This window comes from Rhipicephalus sanguineus, chromosome 1 (genome assembly GCF_013339695.2).
Source record: "Rhipicephalus sanguineus isolate Rsan-2018 chromosome 1, BIME_Rsan_1.4, whole genome shotgun sequence".
Taxonomy (NCBI): Eukaryota; Metazoa; Arthropoda; class Arachnida; order Ixodida; family Ixodidae; genus Rhipicephalus; species Rhipicephalus sanguineus.
The window spans coordinates 207,372,487-207,394,912 of record NC_051176.1 but is presented as its reverse complement, the minus strand read 5'-3'; the positions used below and the strand labels follow the sequence as shown (position 1 = coordinate 207,394,912).

General features: G+C 43.4%; 1 protein-coding gene across 5 annotated transcripts in view; it reads left to right on the top strand.

The window, feature by feature from the left end:
- LOC119406384 (alpha-tubulin N-acetyltransferase 1) overlaps positions 1 to 22,426 on the top strand; it is a 57,479-nt gene that overhangs the window by 5,866 nt on the left and 29,187 nt on the right. For 3 of the 5 annotated variants that reach the window (XM_037673161.2, XM_037673153.2, XM_037673147.2), the window contains 3 exons: positions 2,786 to 2,838; positions 8,986 to 9,062; positions 17,718 to 17,894. In XM_037673161.2, the coding sequence (XP_037529089.1) occupies positions 2,786 to 2,838; positions 8,986 to 9,062; positions 17,718 to 17,857 (270 nt within the window). In that variant the 3' untranslated portion in view covers positions 17,858 to 17,894. Of the gene's footprint in view, positions 1 to 2,785; positions 2,839 to 8,985; positions 9,063 to 17,717; positions 17,895 to 22,426 lie in introns of those variants that run through there. The other 2 variants (XM_049418958.1, XM_049418954.1) reach the window with 1 other exon arrangement.

Below are 22,426 nucleotides of genomic sequence, written 5' to 3'. Positions count from 1 at the left end.
AAAAAAGCCACACTAATGTGGCTTGACAAGGGTCTGCACACCCTTGCACGGCACATATGTACAAATTTCACTAAACAGTGAAACAGTTTTCGGTACCCTGAATGTGTGGGAGCCTATAATTGTACAAAAATTTGATAGTAATAATACTAATTTCTTAAACTGGTCAGAAGTAGGTGGAAAATAATCCGTATTAGAAATTATGTGAAATATGCAGTCTCCTGATGTTCTCATATGACGTTGTGGCCCAAACAAGTGAAGGATAGCTTAATACGGATGAAAAAGAGGTATAGAAAGGAAGTTTTAGTGACGTTCACAGAACTGAGCAGCCATATTAGAAAAAGTTCAGTTGTAGAAGGAAGGAAGTCTGCATACACACTACAGTGCTTTGCAAGGTGTATAAAAGAGGTCTAACTGCCCCTCATTGTATTGAGTGAAGATTGTACGCACCTGATTTTTCTTTCTAGGCATTGCGATTTGTTGCCATTCATTTTATGTCCTTTTCCTCTTTCCGTAATGTTTATTTGTGCAAACAGAACCGACATTTACAGTTAATGCATGCATCGGTACAAAAATGTCATGATGTGCACTAGGTGTTTAAAATATATGAAATAACAATAATATGTTCGATTCAGTTATGTACTCGGCCTGTGCTACGGAATTGCATCGTTCACAATGCTTGCCATATGAATGCATCCGCATGTGTTTGAACGAAGCGCATCTGTGTGTTCATTATTTATATCACTTAAAAATGCGTACTTTCCCAAGATATTCCACAGTTCATGCCTTAACGAGCTATCCTTCTGGAGGTAAGCTTAAACAATATGCTTAGCTGGCACGGGTATCACCAAGCCATTCTCCTACAAGCCACTCAGCTGTGTTTTCTGTTCAGCAGATTAGTTCAGCAGTACGAAGCAGAAGCGTCATAGTGTTTACAATAGAATAATTCACTCCCTTGCAATTAGCACCAGTAATCATATTCCGAGTGCTGAGGGTGCTGAGAAAAAGGCTGCCCTAATTAATTTGAGTTGCATGCGGGCAGAAGCAGAGAATGCACAAAGTGCAATTCACGTGAGCACTGCACATCTTCATTGCAGCATCCGCAGGAGGACATGTCACTCCTGTGGTGTACCTGTGCAGTGTGCCAATGGCTCAATATAGCAACATTGGTGTAGACAGTATTTATTGGTATACAAGAAGAAGAATGGGTCAGGTTGAGGGATAGAGTACTTGGCAAATAAAGGTTAACAACTAGTGAAATAGGGTGTCTACTTCGATTACTTCTTATGTTGCTGTTGGTGTCATAGGGCTTTGCTGTCTGGCATTGGTCGAAAGGATGAAAGGAAACATATTGCACATGGGTGTCCTTGATGCTTTGTCACCCATGGCAAGGCTTTCCTGCCAGCCCTCCTTCAGTGGGCTTCCTAGACACAATGAGGATGAGAAGCAGAGGAGAATCACTGGAGGGTTGGGGGGTGGTGAAGTGGCATAATGAAGTCTGTACCGAGTAGGAGATACTGGCATTGCTAGGGGCACATTGATTGTGTACCTCACTCTACGTTGGTGCAAGGACATTTTATTATGTAATGTGTGTGTGCGTGTGTGTGTAGGGGAGGGGCAAGGTGTCTGCACTGGCCTTGATAGCACAGCCTGGAGCGTGGTGTACCTAGCTGACACCTTTGTTGATATCGGGAACAGCAGCAGCATTGTCCCGTTTCCTGTGAATTCTGCTAGGCTTTTTCATCTGCTATGTATAGTGAGCATGTGTGGTATGTATAAACACATTTCACATTGCTGTCATTGTAATGTTGGTAATTTCTACTATTACACTTGTTATTGTATTTATTAAAAAAGACTTCAGGGAGAAGAAGCCAAGGCACGGTGGTAAGAATAACCAAAGTTTTCTGTCACTATGATTGGCAATTTACAATAAGACAGTGAATTTTTAGGGCTTTAATTCAATTAGATAACGTAGGACAGTTAAATAAGGTTTTTTTTTTTCTACATGAGGCATGCATAGCTTCAGGGCTTCCTTAACCTCCTAAGCACTTTGGACAAGCCTAGTTCATTAACACATTCCTGGTGAATTCCCCTCTTGATGAGCATGGCTGAAATATCTTTTTAACAATATTTAATACCTGCATAAGTTAGTTTACATCCAACTGTATACTCAGCATGCAGAGGTTATGGCAGCATGATTGCAGTATAGATAAGTAAAATAAAAATTCATTACTCTTCTTAGGAGATTATTGCCGAACATTGCTGTATATATGCACATGTGTGTGGCTTTGTGTTTGTATAATTATGTAAAAGTGTATGTGTATATATATATATGTTTATGTGTAATATTGCCTCACTGCCAAATGCAAAGGGTTGTAGGCTAGTCAAGCTGTCCGGGGACAGTATTTCTTCTACAATCCCCCACCTGTATCTCACAAAGATGGCAAATAAACTTATTATTATTATTATTATTATTATTATTATTATTATTATTATTATTATTATTATTATTATTATTATTATTATTATTATTATATTTGTAACTGCTTATCAAACTGATAATGCACGAAACAGTGTAAGGCATACCACGTGGAGTACTGAAGCTGCTACAGCATTACTGGTTTGCAGAATGTCTGGAACTGGAACGAGGTCAGTTTGAGTTGAGACTTCCTATTAATACTGATTTTGGTTTGGTTCCAGCCAAAATTTCTCTTTGGGTATGGTTTTCGGTTTCACACACTGTTTTCATCAACTGATCATTGACTGAGCTGATGACACCACTGTGTAGGTCCGTGCTCGAGTACGACGTCCACACTCACTGGACTCGTCTCTGGTTGGCAGGTAAGTAAAAATGAAACTTTGAGTGTTTAATTGAAAGCACCTGTGGTCATTTAATAAAAGCGGACATTAAAAATATAACATTAAGGCATATTAGGGCTTTGAGATATAAGTGTAACGATATTAGTTATGGTAGTTTCATACAGAACTCGCTATTACTAAATCTTGATACTGCTCTGGTAATGGAAGGATGCAGTGATCTCTTTGTGCCCATTAATTCAAAGGAGACTTTAGTACTAATCGGAACATCACATTCAAGATCACTAAGGCCGAGCTGGTTTCCTACATAAGTCGCCTCAATTGTCACATAAGATTTGAATTTAGGAATAGTTGTGCAGCCATCTCGGTTAAGAATTTCTCTGCAGTCATATAATTTTCTTGGATAAAAGAAGTATTGCGAGGATTTTAGAAGCATGTATGTTTTCGGGAAAAATACTAGTACTGCATGCTCTATTGCTATTTAAGTGTTTGCACCTGTAATAAGAAAATAGTAATAATAATGAATTTGGTGTAGTGGAAGTCTTAATGAAATGAAGCTTATCAATTGCTACTTATTCTTTCCTTATTCATCCTTGAAAAATGACAAATTTTTAACCTTTGTGTGTGTGGATTTGAACCTTGGTTTTCCACACTGTACTTTGAACTTCATTGAACTGTATGTCTCTTTTCTTTCTTTTTCCTCATGATCATATCATGGTTTTGGCACGTAAAAGCCCTGGACATTTTTATCTGTTTCTTTCACACAGAAATGGGCACAGGAACCTTTATAGCTGGATCTGAGATTTGTATTGATTTTTTGTGAGGCTCAGGATAGAGAGCTGCATGAAATATAGAGAGGAGATTGCAAAACTAATAGATGTTGTATTTTTATACGGTATACAGTAAAGTAGAATATTTCTTTGCTCAAAATGAACATAACCGAAAACGAATTTCTGCTGTTTCTAGCCTGAGATTTGATTCTGTTTATGCAAAAACACAGCATGAATGACTTGAGGATAGAGATTTAATTACAATTTAATTAGGACTACTTACTATAACACACAAATCAGCATATTAGGACATTATTTTTGTTAAAATAGAATATAGAGTGCCTTGAAATGTGTCAATTTTACGCAATTACAGACACTTCATCACGTGCCGTCTGAAAGAGCTAAGGCCGAATTCTGAAACCTTCCTTGGGTCACTTTTTAACTTTTTTTGAGAGAAGCACTTGATGCTTTCTTACGACAAAGAATATATTAAGCAAGTGCATTATGAAAACTCCCTTCACTTGCCCTCATGAAAGGAGCACTTTCATTAGGTATGGAACGAAAGGCTGCTTCCTGCGGGAACCATTTTGCGCTTTCCATGCCCTATTGTGCTTCGGGTGCGCTGTGTGCCTTCACCATGCCAACATGTTGTGTTCCTGGCTGTACGAGCGGTTACAGCAAATCCGAGACACCGCCACGTTTCTTTTTTGCCTAGGGTTACCAACTCTTCAATGAAGGGAGTCGGGACGGGGGGCCGTATACACTAACATGGGGAGCCAGCGAAGTCAGTTTTTTTATTGCGTTATCTTCCAGACAAATCCATTGAGGGTTACCAACTCTTCAATGAAGGGAGTCGGGATGGGGGGCCATATACACTAACATGGGGAGCCAGCGAGTCAGTTTTCTTTATTGCGGTATCCTCCAGACATCCACTGTTTCTTTATTGTTTTGACCACTTGAAGTGTTACTTCAGCTGGCTATGTACTGCTCGCAACATTTCCTCTTGCTGGAGGATGTACTCGTAAAAGTTGTTGCGCTTCACACCAAAGTTCAGCCAAAGTAGCTAAAGCCCTTCACAACCACCACTAGCCACCACAACATTGCTTAGTGCATGCGATTCATGAGAACTTCATGTTCTGGAGTATGATGCGCGTTGTCGCCCGTGCGTTGGATCGCATAAAAATTTCGAACTGGACTGTCCATAATAAATCCGGGACATATAGCTGTCCCGACTGGGATGGCTCGAGATGCTGTTTGAAAAGTCGGGACAGTTCCGCGAAATCCGAGACGTTTGGTAAACCTATTTGCGATGAAAAGGGAGCGCGAATGACACGGCACACAAGAAGTTACCTTGTGTCCGTCTTTTCTTGTGTGCCGTGTTATTCGTGCCTCCTTTTCGTCATGAACGAACACCAACTCGCCCAACCTTTTATTCAATGTTGTAAACGTTCCTCTAAAACAAGAATGAAAGCTTGTTCCTCATTCCTTCCCAATCTTGAAATGAGTTCCCATTACAAGTTCCTTTAATGCGAAAGGAACGCGTTCCAGTTACATTTCGAACATTGGAACATGTCGTTACATTAACATTACGTTTGAATTTTTAATCCGAATGTAATGTCCGATAATCCTGAGGCGAAACAAAGTGAGCAATTTAAAAGCTTACATTGGGCTACATATATATTCTACAAATTTGACATCACCGGAAGCAGGTTATATGTAGATAAAAGAAATCTAAATAAACGCTTTTAGACGAATTTTTTTAGAGCACACTGGCCATAGTACATACATGTCTAACTGCAATTTCAGTGCTAGTCTGTTACAAGTGCTATGCGTATGGCCCTTTCCATGTTGGTCTTCAAATGCGCAGTCAGGATGCTGCACTTAGATATTCGAATAGAAATTTCCACACATGCACCAATATAATTAAATTTCTTGCACTGGAAACTGCATCGAAAGGAACAATAATAGGTGTTTAATGAGTTGTGATTCAATATTGCAGTGTGAGTAAAAAATAATGTCCTGGATACGCATTCGAAACTTTAAAGCCCCTTGTTTGCACTCAGGAAAAGTTGCATCTCGATGCTGGTGTCCGACAGACGAACCTGCTTTCTCATCAGCACTTCGTTGGCAATTTTGAAGAGCCGTGCCATCGAAGCGCTTGAGGGTACTGCAGTGTAGTACACTGAGAACAAAGTCAACTGAGGTCGTAGGGGCGACGGCAGGCTCAGCGGGCGCTACAAGAATGTAGCGCTGGATGTGCGCGTATCGTTCATTGCGTGACAGAGACGTTCCCTGTGCGGCGGCTGTCGAACTGAACTATAATATTTAAATTATAGACCAATAGCCGCGGTGATAACTTGCATTTTGAAGGAATGCCTGCCATAACACAAGCATTGAAGGCACCGGACAGGCTGCACTGCGGTGCACGCGTCCTCTGCGTTGTTTGTCCTCCTCACCATCCACGCAACTGATGTCAAAAGACAGATTTGTTGATAGCTGCCAGCAGCATGCAAGAGATACTGAAGGGACGCTCGAGCCAGCCCCTATGAACCACGCGACAAGAAAAATACACCCAGGTACTGGGCCGAAGCATCGCAGTCGGTGAGCGTGCGAACATAAAACCAATAAACGTCGGAAACGTACACTGCATGCAGCAAGGCGCTCTCTCCCAAGGGGTAGAACCAAAGTGTAACGTGGATACAACAAAAATGAAACCCAGGATACACCATAGTCACGTGACAAGCAAGCGGTAGATTTTCGCACCTCACGCGGTCGCCCATGTGCCCTTCTCTGCAGGATGTGCTGCGTGCGCGTGCCTGTTCAATGCCATAGAATGTTTACAAAGGGAACGCCGTTCCCTCAGCCATTCCTACGTAAATGTAACAAGTTACCGTTATAGTTCCACCAATCCTGAATGGAATGGTGGCGTTCCTCTGTTCCTCCCAAAAGGAACTAGTTCCCGGAAGGGCGATCCTTGGAACGCTGTTCCGTACAACACTGCTTTTATTATACTGACCCTATCTGTGCCCTGTGTGACCCTGACCAGCGAGCGGTGTGGGATCGCACCATTCCTCGATTGTGAGGACAAGAAACTGCCCGACACATCACGTGTGTGTGATATGCACTTTCTTGAGGAAGACATTCTGAAGACTTTCACTCACATGGTCAATGGTAAAAATTAAGGTTGAAATCGCCAGCGGAAAGGAGCCTCGTCGAAGGATGCGTCCCAAAGATAAATTCCCGAACTTGCCTTGATTTGAGTGGTTCTAAAAATTATGCGGTAAATAATTTTTTACAGTTCATTAGAGCTGTTTTGATAAGGTTTGATGCTTGAGACTGTAAACAAATTGTGCCGTTTGTGTGCATCACACTATACATGCAATATCTGAAAACTTGTTTCACTGCATTGTATGCGTAAAATAAGTACAAGTTTTCTTTCTGTAGCAGGACTGAAATTGTGGTGTGCAGTACACACGGCGATTTTACCACTCAATAATTGCAAGTAGTGAGCAGTATGCTTGATTAGCTTGTTGGTGCATAGTAGACGACGAATAAAACGGTGCTTATTAGGATGGGACAAGAAGAAGACAGACACGGCGACAAGTAACGACAGCCGCGATACAGAGTGAAGACTCCTCGCTTCAAAAAAGTGAAAGTGAAGAATTGTCGGAAAGAAAACAGCACAAAAAAGACGGAGCACCAGAAAAAGGAAGACACAAACAACAGCACGGACTTACAACAAAGATTTATTCGTCAACACCGTGCAATATTTGCACAGTCCAAAACAAAGAAAGAGTACCAGCATGCCCAAGCATCCAGTTTAGCTAAAGAATTATGCTACGGGAATGCGCCGTATAGTTAATTTCTTAGTGTAATGGACAGACTCGTATGCTACCAAACATCAGTTATTGTGGGCAGTCTAGAAAGCCATAGCTTTACTGACTTTGCCTTACCGCTGCTAGATATTACTCAGTTTTCAAATCTCGATAATATACATTCGGTGAGGTAAACAACGGAGCCCTTTCCGAGTGGCTGCCCCGGCGTCTTTCCACGCAGACTACGCGTTTTCGTCTGCTAGCGGAAGCTTGTTGCGCTGCCAGGGCCATCAAACCGGAAGCTGCTCCGGCGCCATGCGACAAGTTGGCTGACTTGGGGAGTTTTGCAACTAATACCCCGGTCACACTGGCAAGTTTAGTGTCATTTTAAGCGAGTGCACTTACGCCCCCAGAATGGCACTTTGGCAGCGCGCTGCTACATGAGAAAGGGAAGTGCACTTTGGAACTGATTGTAATGGCAATGGGTACTGAAGTAGCACAACAGGTATTTGTTATTTCAGGCAATGTTTCTTCAGTAATAGTGTTACAGCTATAACCAGCCCTTAAAATAAAATTTACGTACAAACGCGGCGGCTGCAGCCATTGCACGGCGTGCGCTGGGCATGCCCGTGGCGGTCGGGGCTGTAAACTGCCCGAGAACGAGAATAGCAAAGTAGTTTTTTTTTGTATTATAGCATGTTTTAATGCATAAGAATATTCCTAATAAAGAAAACGATAGTTCAAAAATGCTATGAACTCGGCTTCGGATAATAACTCATTTATTTTCGAGCCACTGCTATCGAGGCTAGACACTCCATCTCGTCGAAGTGAGTTTGGCGAACGCACTCGCCGGCAAGTGCGCTTTGCAGCGAGTGTCACTAAACGTTCCCGTGAGACAGCGTGCGAATGGCACTAGCGGCGAAGTGCACTCCCTCAAAGTGCACTTAAGTTGCCCCGTGTGACAGGGGTATTACCTGGTTCTGTAAGCATTGATAAGAACAGAGTTGAAGATTGGTCCATTGTGTCTATCTTAATTATGGTTGATTGGTTGTTAGGCGCTCTGGAATAGCCATCTAGCCTTCCAGTATTTCCATAGCAAGTACATCAGTAACACAAGTTCAACCAGCGTCTATGATTAGGAGTGGGGTAAATCATCTTGACCTTACTTCAGCACCGTTCCATGCCCTTGGATCATTGTTTTTTTGTTACTAGTGTGCAAGATTTCACCATCTGAAATAAGAACCTTTTTTCAAATCCTTTCCTTATTTATACTTAAATTGGTTTGAGCCTGGTGTACCTGTTGATGGTGGTGGCATTCTTTTTACGTTTCTTTATAATTTCTCAAAAAAAGAGGAAATAAAAGCACTGCCTCATTGGATGATTAGTAAACAATACCAGCTAAATTTTGAACAGTGTGAAATAGAGTGATGAGGTATAGAACAGAAGGCTGTCCCATGCCTCTTTTCTTTGTCCTGTGTTACTGAGTGCAAAATTATGTTGGATAAACACAGCTCCAGTTGTGCAACAAATTGGTGCACGAAACATGAGGGTTCTGGTTTGTGACAGCTTGGTTTGACTGGTTGCAGCTGCTTGGACTGGCCTAGTTATGAAGGACCTCAACCGGCAAGCCGATCTAGGCAGGTCTATCGGGGCCGTCAGCCACGTAAGTCAGCTTGATTAAGTAGATGTGTGTGTGTGTGTGTGTTGGAAAGCTTGAGTTTAAGTAAATAGGTAGACTAATAAAATATAGGCTTGTGCGAATATTCGAGCACTTCGAATATTCGAACAAATATTACAGTAGTCAAATTTGCTTCGATTCAAATTTAAATTATTAGACATTTCGAAGTATTCAAAATGAACGAATAGGTGTATATTAGTCCGCATGTAACCCCCTGTAAAGGTGCTTTCACTGTAGTGGGGTGCTATACCGTGAATTCACCTTTCAAGGTTAAAGGAACGTATCACCTTCACATCGATTCATCATTTAAGTTTAAAAGCTTGTCATACCGGCTCATATGCTCTAAGTACAGTAAATTTTAAAACATAACATATTTTACAGGTTTTAAAACATAACTTTAAAACATAACATATTTTACTAGCATTGTGCCAAAAGTCAAATCCTGCTACTATTAAAAGTTGCTTGCACTTCCCTTGAACCAAAAAGAATGACATTTGCACATGCCTTGTTTGCATAATTTCACTGCATCATTTCCCTGTTCATTACTGAACACCTTGTGACTGGCGCAGCATAGCCTTAGCTGCTTTTGCACCATAAAAACTGAATGAACTAACTAGCCTTGTTTCAATTAAAAAAAAATATTGTGCAGGTTAGTTGGGCCATGACAAATATGCTCATTTTGCTTTATAATATGTGATATATGCTATTCGAATTCGAGTAGAAATTATTTGACCAAATCACTATTAGCTTCAAACCTGAAATGTAGTATTCGCACAACCTAGTAAAATACATAAACACTGTGTATTATGGCCGTCACATAGGCATTGACTATGCCACTTAACGCATGGGTAATAAATTTTTCAATATCCATTCCATGAGTGCCATACACCACTGATCTTTGAAAAACGTGCATGCCAAGTGCAGTAATTTGGGAAGCCCACTGAATATAAACATTTGGGGGAAAAGCAGAAGTATTTGCCAGACATTCTTGCAAGGAATGCCCAAAAATTGCTGTATATAATTAACTTTACTGTGAGATGTTCTTCATAGATTTCTGCAACCGATGGTTGACAAATAAATGCTGAGACATTGTGACTTATCACATGACAAGGGCTTAGTAAACTTTAAATTATCATTTCAGGGTAGCCATATACAACAGTTTTTTTTTCCTGGGAGGCGATTTGATGTCATTTAAAGTTAAAAATGGGGTAAAAAATCCTTGAGGACTTGTTGAAAACACAAATATTTGTGGGAATGAAATTCCAGTATGGGCATTTACTGATGTTTTGTTGCCTGCTATATGCAAGCATAAACGTTTGCTTTATTTAGTCTTGCTAGAGGTGCATTTTCATTTCCCTCGACATTGACACTCTAAACATAAGTTGTCGCCTGGTTTTTGGGTATTGCTCATGATATGTATTTCACTTTAATAACACCTTTTCTGTTATGGCCAGTTGCTCTTTTAAGGTAAGTGACATTCAGAACGGTAGCCTGAAAGGTGCTTTTTCCTCATGTGCTAACAATTCTGCACCAGATAGTGATTAGAAAGCACACTAGTGCACTGTCAAATGGGCAACAGTGAGTGAAAGGTCATTCTAATGTGCAAAAGTGTCTTTCTGGCTGTTTCACTGGGGTGCTGATGAAATAGGTGCAGTAAGATGGCCACAATTACACATCAGTTCCTGGGTTCTGAAAATGTGGACATTGCATTCATGTACGTGATGGCTCAAGTGGATGCAGATGTTGATTCCTTAATATGTATGGCTGAACATCCAGATCATAGTGTGCTCACACCAGCCATAATCATTTCAGTTGCTTTCTTTCTATAGAATCTGTTCACTTTTATTTTTTTGAATAGCACCTTGCAGCAAAAGTGTGTTCTGTGTTCTACCTTTCTTGCATACAATTGAAATCACAGTGGCTATGCAAACATGTGACATGGTGGTGTTTTTCAGGGTTGCATTGTTGATCCATACTTTATTGGTGGAACCTTAAGAAACAAATACAGTAATGGTATTTTGTAGGATGCAGTGTCAGAGATTGCTTTGTAGTTGCCTTTGAGCACTTTAATATGGATGTGATTCTTGCATGATAAAACGCTGCCACTTTTCTAGCTCTTCAGTTTTTTGGTCTTTTCTTCTCAGACCTCTGAATAACATGAAGTGAAGCCATCACTTGGACACCAAGGTAGCCAAATTTGTCACCCCTAGATATTTTCGTTGGGCTTGTGTCAAAGTTTACATATTTATTCCTGCTAGCCTCAATTATCTGAAGCAATGTGTCAAGAACTCCCTCAGGAACATTATATGGAACGCTTGTGTGTTGTGTTGGTGCAATGAAAAGCAGCTTCCTTACTTGTATTGCAGCGGGTGGAAACCACTCTGAGTGCATGTTTTGACCATGGTGTTTAAATTTATCATTGTTTTTGTCCTATAGAATTGGGAAACAACTAAATAAATGGTTCCAAAAATGGTGTAGCAATCAGATGCCATATCTTCATCGGGCCCTATGCCTCAGGTTTGCTAGGTGTACTAGGTGTACTTGATGTACAGTACGGTCCACTCTTAGAGGGAACACGCGAGTGCGCGGCCGGCGGTCCGCGGAGCGCTTACTGCTGGCGAGATTCGAAACGCGGAGCATGCGCGTAGGATCACAAGTGCGGTTCGTGTCCCGCGTCGTCTGCTACTTCTTCGCCCCAGCGCTCGGCGCGCCTAGCGAAATTCTATACTTCTACGGTTGGAAGGACAAGCTTGCTATAATCTCTGCATCGGGAATAAATTTTCTTGTCTGTTATAAAAAGCGGCCGGCCTGTGCGAGCAGCATGTTGAAAGCTTATGACTAACTTATTGGTGAGCGATTACAAGAATAGACTGTTGGGCTAGTTGGTGATCCACTGTGAGGGAAACTGCGCAAAAAAAAAGTCGACAAAGGGAGAACAGAACAGCACAAGCGCATGCGCTTGTGCTGTTCCATACTCCCTTTGTCGACGTTTTTTTGTGCAGTTTCCCTCATAATGAGCACTTATACTAGGTTATGCTAGTGACAGGCTTCGTTATCACTTTCACAGAATTCCACAGCTGGGGGCCCCAGTGAAATTCGGCCACTGGGGCCGCGAATCGCATCGCATCAAAACTGGCGAAAAACCAGAGCAACAAAACAAACCACAACTTTTTTTCTGCCTGCTGATTAGCCGACGAGGTGCAGGTGGAGTGGCGGCTGCATAAATCGCACCGCTGAAAAACGGAAGCGCTGTCCAGCGCTCGCCCAGTAGCAGGGACGGAAAGTAGCAGACGAACAGCGGCAAACGCCGCCCTTTCGCCTTTATGCGCGTGCGCCGTGTTTACAAATCTCGCCACCAGTTTGCGCCACGCGGGCCGCCGGCCACGCGATCGCGTGTTCCCACTAACAGTGGACCGCACTGTACTTCCTTTCATTTATATGAAAGCATCCTTTCTTGAACAGCAATATGGCATAGAGTTATTGGAAGTGAGTTCATTTTTCAACAAAAAATAGAAGCAATAGACGAGCCAGTTTCACTATGCCAAAATTGGAGAGATGATTCATTTTTTATGATTCCACCAGCTGGCATTTGTTGCGCGTATAGTGCCTTGAGATTCTCAGGCACTCAGTCAGTTTTCTGATTTTAAAAAATGTGACAGATATCCTTTTTCTGCAAGGCTTAGGACTTTTTGTAGGTTTCAAAAACTGATATTGGACCAAGTCATTGGCAGCTTCAAACCTTACATTGTCAATAGCCATCTCGCACGAACTTAAAGTATCATTGTCATCGTCGGCCCATATCTATGCCCACTGCATGACAAAGGCCTATATCAATTTGCTCTGTCATGCGCAAGCTGATTCCATTTTATGCCTGCAAATTTCCCAATTTTATCACCCCCACATAACCCTCTGTCGTCCTCAGCTGCACTTGCCACTACTGGTATCCATTCCATCACTCTAACAGGCCATCAGTTATTTGTTTGCATTACGTGACCTGCTCAGGTCCATTTTTTTCTTTTAATGTAATCTAGGATATCAGCTACCCCTATATGTTCTCTGATCACCCTACTGTCTTCCTATCTCATGTTATGTCTATCCTCTCTATCGCTCTCTTATGGATATGCCTATCCGCTCTGTTATCCGCTCTATCGCATGCTGTGTGTTTAACTCCTCCTCTAGTTTCTTTGTTATCCTCCAAGTTTTAGCCTCATATGCTAGTACTGGCAGAATGCAATGACTGTACACTTTCCACTTTAGGGACAGCAGTAAGTTGCCTGTCATGATCTGGGAATGTCTGTCGTGTGCGCTCCAGCCCATCCTTATTCTTTGGTGATTTTCCTTTGCATGAGAAGGCTCCCCTGTTAGTAATTGACGTGAATATACATACTCTTCTATAGATTTCTGGTTCTGTTTGCCGATTGCAATTTCTTGTTCACAATTGCCAGGCCACCTGACGTTATCTTTGTTTTCTGCATACGTATATATGTCTTCATCCCTGCTTCAACACTTTTTTGGCTAAGGTCTTTAATCGTTTTTGGGATTCGTTGCCATCATTGCTGAAAAACACGGTGTTGTCTGCAAGCCATAAGTTGCTAACATAGTCTCGATTAATCTTTATTCCTACTTCGCCCCAGTATAATTGTTTCACTACTTCTTCTAAGCATGTTGTGACCAACTTTGGAGAGATCATATCTCCGTGTTTGACCCGTTTCTCTGTCTCATTATATTGCTTTTCTTGTGGAGAAGCAAGGTCGCTGTCGAATTTTGGTAGATGCCAGCTTGTTCTCTAGGTTGATTAAAGTGTGTGTCTCCTGTCCTATGTATTTGTAATTACCTTCATGAGCATTTTATGTATTACTAAAAGTGAGCAGACCCATCAATAGTTCAAATCTTTTGCATCTCCCTTCATGTGTACTAATTTTTTTTTTCCAGCTCACTGGTACAATTGAAGCCTCAATATATACACTATACATATATTACTACTCAGCTGAAGAAAGCATGCTCTGTTTCCTGATAACCACTGGTTTGTAAAATCAGTTTGAAGAAAAAAAAAGTTCTATTTTGTTTTAGAAATTTGCAGCAGCTTTTTTAAACCACCCTGTATAATGTGCAACCTTCGTGACAAATTTGTAGCCAATGCTATGAGCATAACCTGTACGGAATTTCTCTACAATTTTTTCAGTATACATCTGAACCTGTTGTGGTTACACCTTACTACTCCTCATGGCCAGTTGTTCCACAATTTAAACAAGCTTTAATCTGCAATGCATGGGTCACAGGCTGCTTATGCAGTTGCCTTGGGGGTGAATACATATTCATGAGTGACACACCTTGTGATCCAGTGGTGAATTTGGTACCATGTTTAATGGCGAGCATGTTAGGAATTGCTGCAAACTAAAGGCTTAAAGATGTATGCTTATATAGGTTGTCTTGAAACAACAGGGGGCATAGGCCACACAAAACATTTCATATTATCTGTTGGTTGTTATTTTATGCTGTAGAGTTTAAGTATGTCACAGGAAATTGCAGCTAGGCGATGTCAATGCTCTATGAAAGATTTCTCAACCAAATTAAATATTATGTGTCAATATTTAGGCATGCCCCTAAGCTGCCAAGCATTGTAATGTTTTATATTGCATCAAACATGGGCAAAACAATGAAAAAATTGAAAATTATGACACACTGCCCATTGTCACTTCAATGGCTAACTTTACAAGTACTTAAATGCCAAGCTTGACTTTTTTTTTAATTCTTAAGGGAAGGTCCTTAACTTCAAAACTCTAGAGAAAATATTTTCAAACCTTAGAGTGCTTTAAATGTTGTGCTTTTCTAATTAATAGTTTTTCTTTGTACAAATGTCAGTTTTGTTTCCCAGTATGTGGCATTATATTGAATGTACTCGTAGTCATGTGGGAGCAGCACATTGCAATGTTTTAGCTCCTGTTTCAGCCTACTTGCTAGTTTGCTAGGCTGCTACATTATGGTGTACAACGTGTAGCAGAATAGCAGATGTCAGATGTCGTCACAAGCTGAAGCAAGTGTCAAATCTCACCATGTTTTGCTCTCACATGACCATCGTCTGCAGTATGATGTCATGACACGTGATACATGCAGACAAAAAATAAATAAATAGATAAAACACTACTATGTGGGAAACCTATTAATAGTGAAGTATTCTGGGTGCTATCACACTTGCCAGTCGTTTTCCTGGAGCTTGGGGATTGAGGAATTTCATTTAACACAATATTGAAAAGTTGGAGATGTCATGTTAACAATTACTTAATATTGCACCGTCAAGAAAATGCAGTAACTCCTACTATAGTCATTTTGACATGTTCAGGATGTATTGGATGCATGCGAAAAAGATTAACATCATGCAACACACCGTTTTTTAATGTTCAGAATAACCTCTGTGTGCATATAAAAATATAACTGTTGTCGGTGTGGCTACAGTGCTTGTTGCACCAGTCGGTATTTGAGATGACCTGTAATTCGTGCCAGACTTGGACGCTTCAATACAGGGCTTCAGTGTGAGACTTATGTTAAGTGGTTACTTAACAAGATAAATCTACTAGATCTGACTGGTGTTACTGGATAGTTTAATGGCTCTTCATTAGATAACCATAGGCAGGTTGTAGTGATTCTTATTAAAAAACTATCTGAGTAATAATATTAGTAGACATTTGTGTTATTTTGTTTGCCTAAGAAGTAAAATATTTTTGGTGACTGCCAACTAGAAATTCAAAGATAAACTATTGTGAAATAGTAAATAGAAATGTATTAATAACAGGAAAACTTGTGCTACGTATTCTTTATAGAATAGCCTAATGTCATTCTTTCAGCTTCTGCACCAGACTTATTGGATATGCATTACTTCATAAAGAACAGGGGTCAAACAAAAGCTTACTCATATAAAGAATATTAATACCATAAACTTGAAAGAAAACTTTTTCGGCAGCACTGAAAATAATTTGAACCAAATTTCTATTTTTTGTAGTGATGAACAAAAAGAAAAGTACAACTGGGAACATAGACAAGTTTATCGATTGACTATGTCACCAGACTGAACTATACCGAAGAACTGCCAGTTTTACACCAATGCTTTGATGTGAGAAAATTGCTGATTTATTAGCATGGTGCTTGTGTTTGGTAGCAAAAATGAAAATTGAGTACATGAGCCCAGTTCATTCAGAGAGGTGAAGGGTTGAAGTTCTTTGTCCCAGCAATTGTTTGACAATACTGTGATTTTTTTTAACATGTTTGGTATACGAATGTTCCAGCAAAATCTGTGTGTATCATATTGTGCATTTGAGATTCACTGCTACCTTTTAGTTGTAGCTGCAGTGTACTCATCTGCATTTTCTGCTTCCGCATAAGAGTTCCTAAATCCTTTGCAGGAGTACGAAGTCATGGTGAAGCAGTCACATATAGAGGAGTGCCTGAGAAGTTCGCATTTCCATGCATGGGATTGTGTTGCCAAAGGCACAGCTTAAGACCTACATAATGAAACTGTAACATGGCACATGTTGCATGCGAACATGTGTGTGCTTTTTAGTCTGCAGCCTAGGTTGAAGGTTCTTTGTAGTTTATGTCAGTTGTTAATAATGCAGGGTAATTGGTGGCGTAAATACAGTTAAATCTCAAGGAGGGACTCGCATCTTGCCATAGCGGCCATTTTGTTTTTATTTTTATTTATATAATTATGAAAGTCATGCTTTGAAATAGAATTTTAGAAAACGAGTATAGGTTCCCAGCTCATATAAATTGCATTGTTCTGTTGAGTCTTCTCCGAGGGCGGTCAAGCGGCAGTTGCGATTTCAATAGTCTCACACAGCTGAAGGGTATTGAACACAGGCCCACATACGCTACAAAATAAACAGGCATTAACAAAAAAAGTTGATTGCACTATACTTAACTCTTAAGCAATTCAAATATATGGCGTTAGAAAGGTAAATCTCAAGGGGGGACAATGCAAGGGGGTGTCCCCCCCAGCCTGAACACAAGGGGGTTCAGGACCCCCCTGACACTCACCCCCGATTTACGCCAAGTGAGGCGTAAATCGGGGGGGGGGGGGGGTGAGGCAATTTACCCTTAGTGAGGGTACTGGTAAAATTCTAATCTGAAACACTATAAATGGTTCATGATATATGGCATCATAATTTCTTGCTTTCAGGACTGATTAAAGTAGAAGGTTGTGATAATAACAACTTCAACAGTTTATATCTACCCTGTCTTTCCATTAGTTTACTCTAGTTCCTGTGATGTAGTTACAGTGTATTGTGTTTCTTGCGTGTTTTGCGCTTCCAAATAGCATCATTGTCCAGCAATGAAACCTGCTAATGCACAAGAATGGGGCTCTTTTTATTTCACTACTGCTGTTTTCCTTCTATGTGTGCATGTGGACACTTCTGATTTGTCTCAATCATTGCCACTCATCTAGTGCACTACATTTTGTGCGTCTGTTTTTACGACACTTGGGTTCGGCTAGCATTGAATGCACATTACATAGCGAACTTGTTGGGCTTTATGAGGTGCAGTCCACTGTGCGATGTTTCGGCCGTGAGTATCACGGTGCGCATGTCGTACACGGCGCAGAAAGCTGTGCGTTCGAGCTCCGGTGAAGTCAAGGTGTTCTCGCAGAGGGCCGCGCATCCGAAGCCCGAAGTTCGTGGTCGACTCCCCGGGAGCAGCTACAGCCACGCTGCTCGACCAAGTGCTCCAGCTCGTGGGGGATCTTCGGCCTGTCACCGCCTGACCACTGCCGAGCCAGCTGGCACTGAGCCTCCTCCTATTTATTTATTCGCGTCCTTATGTAATAAATGCCCCACGGCAAGGGCCACACCGGTGAATATTGGCGTTGGCCTAACTGGGCAGCCGTAGCAGTCGCAGCAGGGGTGGCAGCAGTATGATCCAGCCTGCTGCACGGGAGCTGCCGGCCGCCTCCTGCTGCGGCATTGTGTGTAGCTGCAGCGCTACAGTCCTGGCGGCGGCTCGTGTGGAGCGGACGCAGGGCGGGCACAGACTGGCATTTGGGGCGACGCAGCTGAGCGCCACGGCCTGGAGAGGCGCCCGGCAGATGCAGGTGCCCTGTGAGCCGCAGTAGGCGCCGCGAGGCAGACACTGCTCGTCGAAGCTGCACGGCCAGCCGAGCATGGCGGCGTGGCGACACGTGGTGTGACGGGACGTGAGGCGCACTGGCTGGGCGCCTTCGCAGCGGCAGCGGCCTTGGCGGCACACTGCGCCGCGCGTCACGCACGGCTCCGGACTGCGGCAGGTGTCGCTGAACAGAGAACCCACGAAGACCGAGTCCGAGCTTAGCTTTCCGTCGGCCACAGCTTGGCAGCGAAGCTCGTAGCGGCCGGACGCCGAAGGTAGCCGGTCGAGGCGGTGCAGCACTAGTCCATGTGCGCGCTGCCACAGGTTCTTGCTTACCCGGCCCGTGAATATGCTTTCGAGAGCCGCGTCGTCAGGCGGTCTGCCGTTGATAGTCCAGGCGGTGTGCGCCGCCTGCGTGTATGTGATGCTGCAGCTTAAGTTGACGGCGCCGTCGCGCAGGTACGGTGCTTCGGAAGTGATGTGCGCCACGCCGAGGGCCCCCTGGCCGCTGACGCCCAGTGCAGGCCACACGAGCAGCACCAGCTTCAGGACCCGCATGGGCGGCCGGACATGGCTATCGCGAATGTTTTGCTTCCCTCTAGTGATGGCGCATACCCACTATGACCAAGCGTCAGACTTGAAATGATACGGTGCTTGGTTCCAAAATAACCTGATGCAGCAAATACACTAAAATAAATTGAAACAACTTTAGTAAATTGTAATTGAGAAAAATGTTTAATGTTACACGATGTACGTCTCCAGAGATTATAACAGGTTTTTCGTCAACTGATAAATTTGAGCATGCAATGCTGTTGGCCTCGCGCAGAGAATTGCACACTGCATCACAAGCGCTGCTGTGGCTAAAACCCAATACGGTAACACCAAAGGAAAAAAGGACCACCGAAAGCGCGAAATTCAAGCCCTTCATTGGAAGGGTTACTCTGATTGCATTAAAGGTACAAGGGTGATAGACCATACTTGTGAACCACGAATTTCTGGTGGAACACCACCGGTTGTTCCATAGAAAATTTAGTCGCGGGATATCGGAGGCGAACTATGCAGATTTGACAAACGCCGACTTCTGTACTATGGGAATTATAGGATCATCCTGCGAGTGCATCAGCATATTTAGGATTAAACATTTGTAAGCCTGGCAACCATACTAAAATGATGAGGCGTAATTGTCTTGAGACGAGAGGGTAGAACGCTTCTAAAGCATTTGACAAATTAAGTGCGGTTAAACAGCCATTCTAGAGACCTACAGTGAAAATTCGATCTAACGAAACTCGATTTTATGAAGTTCCTAATCTAACGAAGAAATTTCCGTTCCCCGGCAAATACCCATAGGGTTCAATGCTGCCCCCAACGGTCCCATCCCGATTTACCGAACTAATTTAGCCACGAAACCTGATTTAACGAAGTTTTTCTTCAAATAACTGAGTGGAAAAGCGGTGACCGCGACGGGTTTTTCTTCGAGCGTGCCCTTAACGCTCTCGCGTTAAAACCTTCACGCGCCCTAGTTACAGCTCTAGCTTTACTTTGACGAGGCTGCACGCCGCACCCATGCACGAAACAACGGACGCGGCAGTCGGTAGTGCTCTTACCAGGCCCGTAGCCAGGAGTTTTTTCGGGGGGGGCCCACCTGCTGAAGGCTTTGACTATTTGAGAACGCCTATTTTCATTATTTTCGGTAAAACACCCCCTTTCATTAGATTTTCGCGAAGGGGGAGGGGCCTAGCCTTCCCCCCCCCCCCCCCCCCCCAAACTCTGGCTACGGGCATGGCTCTTACGCACCGGATGGTGCTAGAGGCGGCTGTGGTTGCTATCGTTACATCATGGTTCATGCGACAGACAGCACTGATCTCCTCGCATCTTTCTCGTTCGGCCTGCACGCACGATCACTGCATTCGTTCTCCGCGTTATCGCAAATCGGCAGCCTGTCATAGCTTCACGTGTCCGTCTACCTGGCCTGCATTGCCCGGGTATGGTGTCCCTTATGTCAGGGCCCCCTTGCGGACTTTTCAGACGCACACGTGCGGTTTACCGCCAAAAACAATGCCGTGATGGCCTTTTGATGTCGGTATGTCACAATGTTAGATTTCGAAGGACCGAACAATCGCTTTCTCGATTTAACGAAATAATCCAAGCGTGGTCATCACATCGTTAAATCGAGTTTCAACTGTAGTACCGCAATGCTGGAATGAACCTTGCGTAAATAAAACTCAAATTTTGTTCATATATCAGTGATTTATTTTGTGTGCCTCCCTCAATACACAGCTACTTCGGCTTCCGCCACTCCTCTTCTTCCGACGTCGCAGTTTGGGTCTTCCCCCTCCTGGCAAATGTGAATGATATGCCTCTGAGACGGTGGAAAGTCTGACTTTCCTGTATGCATGTGCGTGAGTTGGTATGCGTGGGTGTGTATATACAAAAAAAAAAATGCGGAGGAGAGGAGGGTTTGAACCACCCCTCCCACCTGCTACGCCCATGGCTGCAGGTTGGGTAGTTGCTTCAAAATGCATTGTATTTCTGATTTATCGACAAAAATTGAACAGGCATTATCATAATGCGTGATGGTATACGACGAGTTAGCCAGAAATTTTACGACGGCGTCGGCCGCCTATCTTGCGTGTTGTTGCGGCAGCAATGAAAAAAAAAATGCTGCAGTCGCTTAGCTCGGCTATGCCAAGATAACGTAGAGTTAGCAAGGGTTCAGCTGATTGTTCGTAGCTTTCCTGATTGTCTAGGATTAGCTTGATTATCATGCATACTGCTGCTCCCATGACACACACATGGTATACATATGTGGCACATGTATATTTATGTTGCCAGGCAACTACTTCGGGATCCGATGAGTTAAGCTTCTGCGCTCTTCTGCGCCGTTGAGCAGCATTTGCGCTCTCCTTCCCCATGGCTAAACCACACTGGCAAACGCCAGTCAGAGGCGCTATCAAGCGGCTCCAGTGCAGTGTCAGACGGCGACTGCACAGCGAAGGCGAATAGCTGCGTGCGCGCCGGCGGCAGTACGTCTACCTCGGCTACGACGTCACTCCTCTGGAAAGCGCAGACCGGCGGCAGTGGCGGAGTTCGCGGGAGGTGCCGGCTCCGATGCGCCAGCTATGTGACATCACTAGAGACCGGAACTTCAGGCAAAATGCCTATTTTTTCCTGGAGTTCGGTTCGAGCCTATTTCACATATAAGCAGGAGCTAAGTGAAGGGAAACGTTTTATTCAAACATTTATTGTGCCTATAAGTGCCTATTTCGAGGTTCGTGCCTATATCAGCTTGTCAGTGCCTAAAAATGCCTTTTCGCGTTCGTCGAGTAAACGTTTTGCTTAAATGAGCTGTTCATATGGAGGAAAAGAAGAAGCACTTAGTGTGGCGGTATTAACTAGAACACGCCCTAGTTATGTTTATTTCGTTCACGTTTTTTAGCTCCTGTTAAGGCGCGATTAGAGTTCGACGTAGGGTAGACGCGCGCATACGCTGCGCCACGTCGGCGAAAACAGACCATAGTTCGACGCAGTGCCACAGCCAACGTATAACTGGACTCGGCCGATGCGCTCCACGCATGTGACGCTCGCCAACGCGCCGATAACGTCGGACTATAAACGCGCTTTTACGTGAGTAAGGCTAGGGCGTACCTCAGGGAGGCAAAGCGAGGCTAGCCTAGCGCTAGTGGGCCCCCCTGAAAGATTTCCGTCGCTTGGTTCGACAGTAGTGCAGCACGGCGGTTGCGTGAGCGAGGCCAGGCTGTACTCTAGCGAGGGGAAGCGAGGCTAGGCTAGCACTAGTACCATCAGAGTCCACTGTTCCCAAGTGGTACCTGCGGCCCATGTACGTGAACACGTTAGCAAAAATCAGACGAGAACTCGGTGAATCATACATATGGTTTTCAGTGGGCGAGACAACAGATGCGACCGGACGATTACTTGGACATTTTGTAGCTGGAAAGCTGGATGCAAAAGAGAAAACAACGCCTTTCTTGGTATGCTCGAAACAACTAGAAAAGAACGGGCGGTGATACCATCGCCTACTTTGTGAACTCGTCCTTGAGGGTACTGTACCCCTCCGCATCCCACGACGACCGAGTACTGCTGCTCTACACAGATGCAGCAGCTTATATGCACAAGGCTGATGCACTTCTCAATGTCTTTTATCCAGAATTATTGCATGTCACTTGTCTGGCCCATGGTATTCATCGGGTCTGTGAAGAGCTGAGAAAGTCGTTCAGTTCTGTTAACGAACTTAT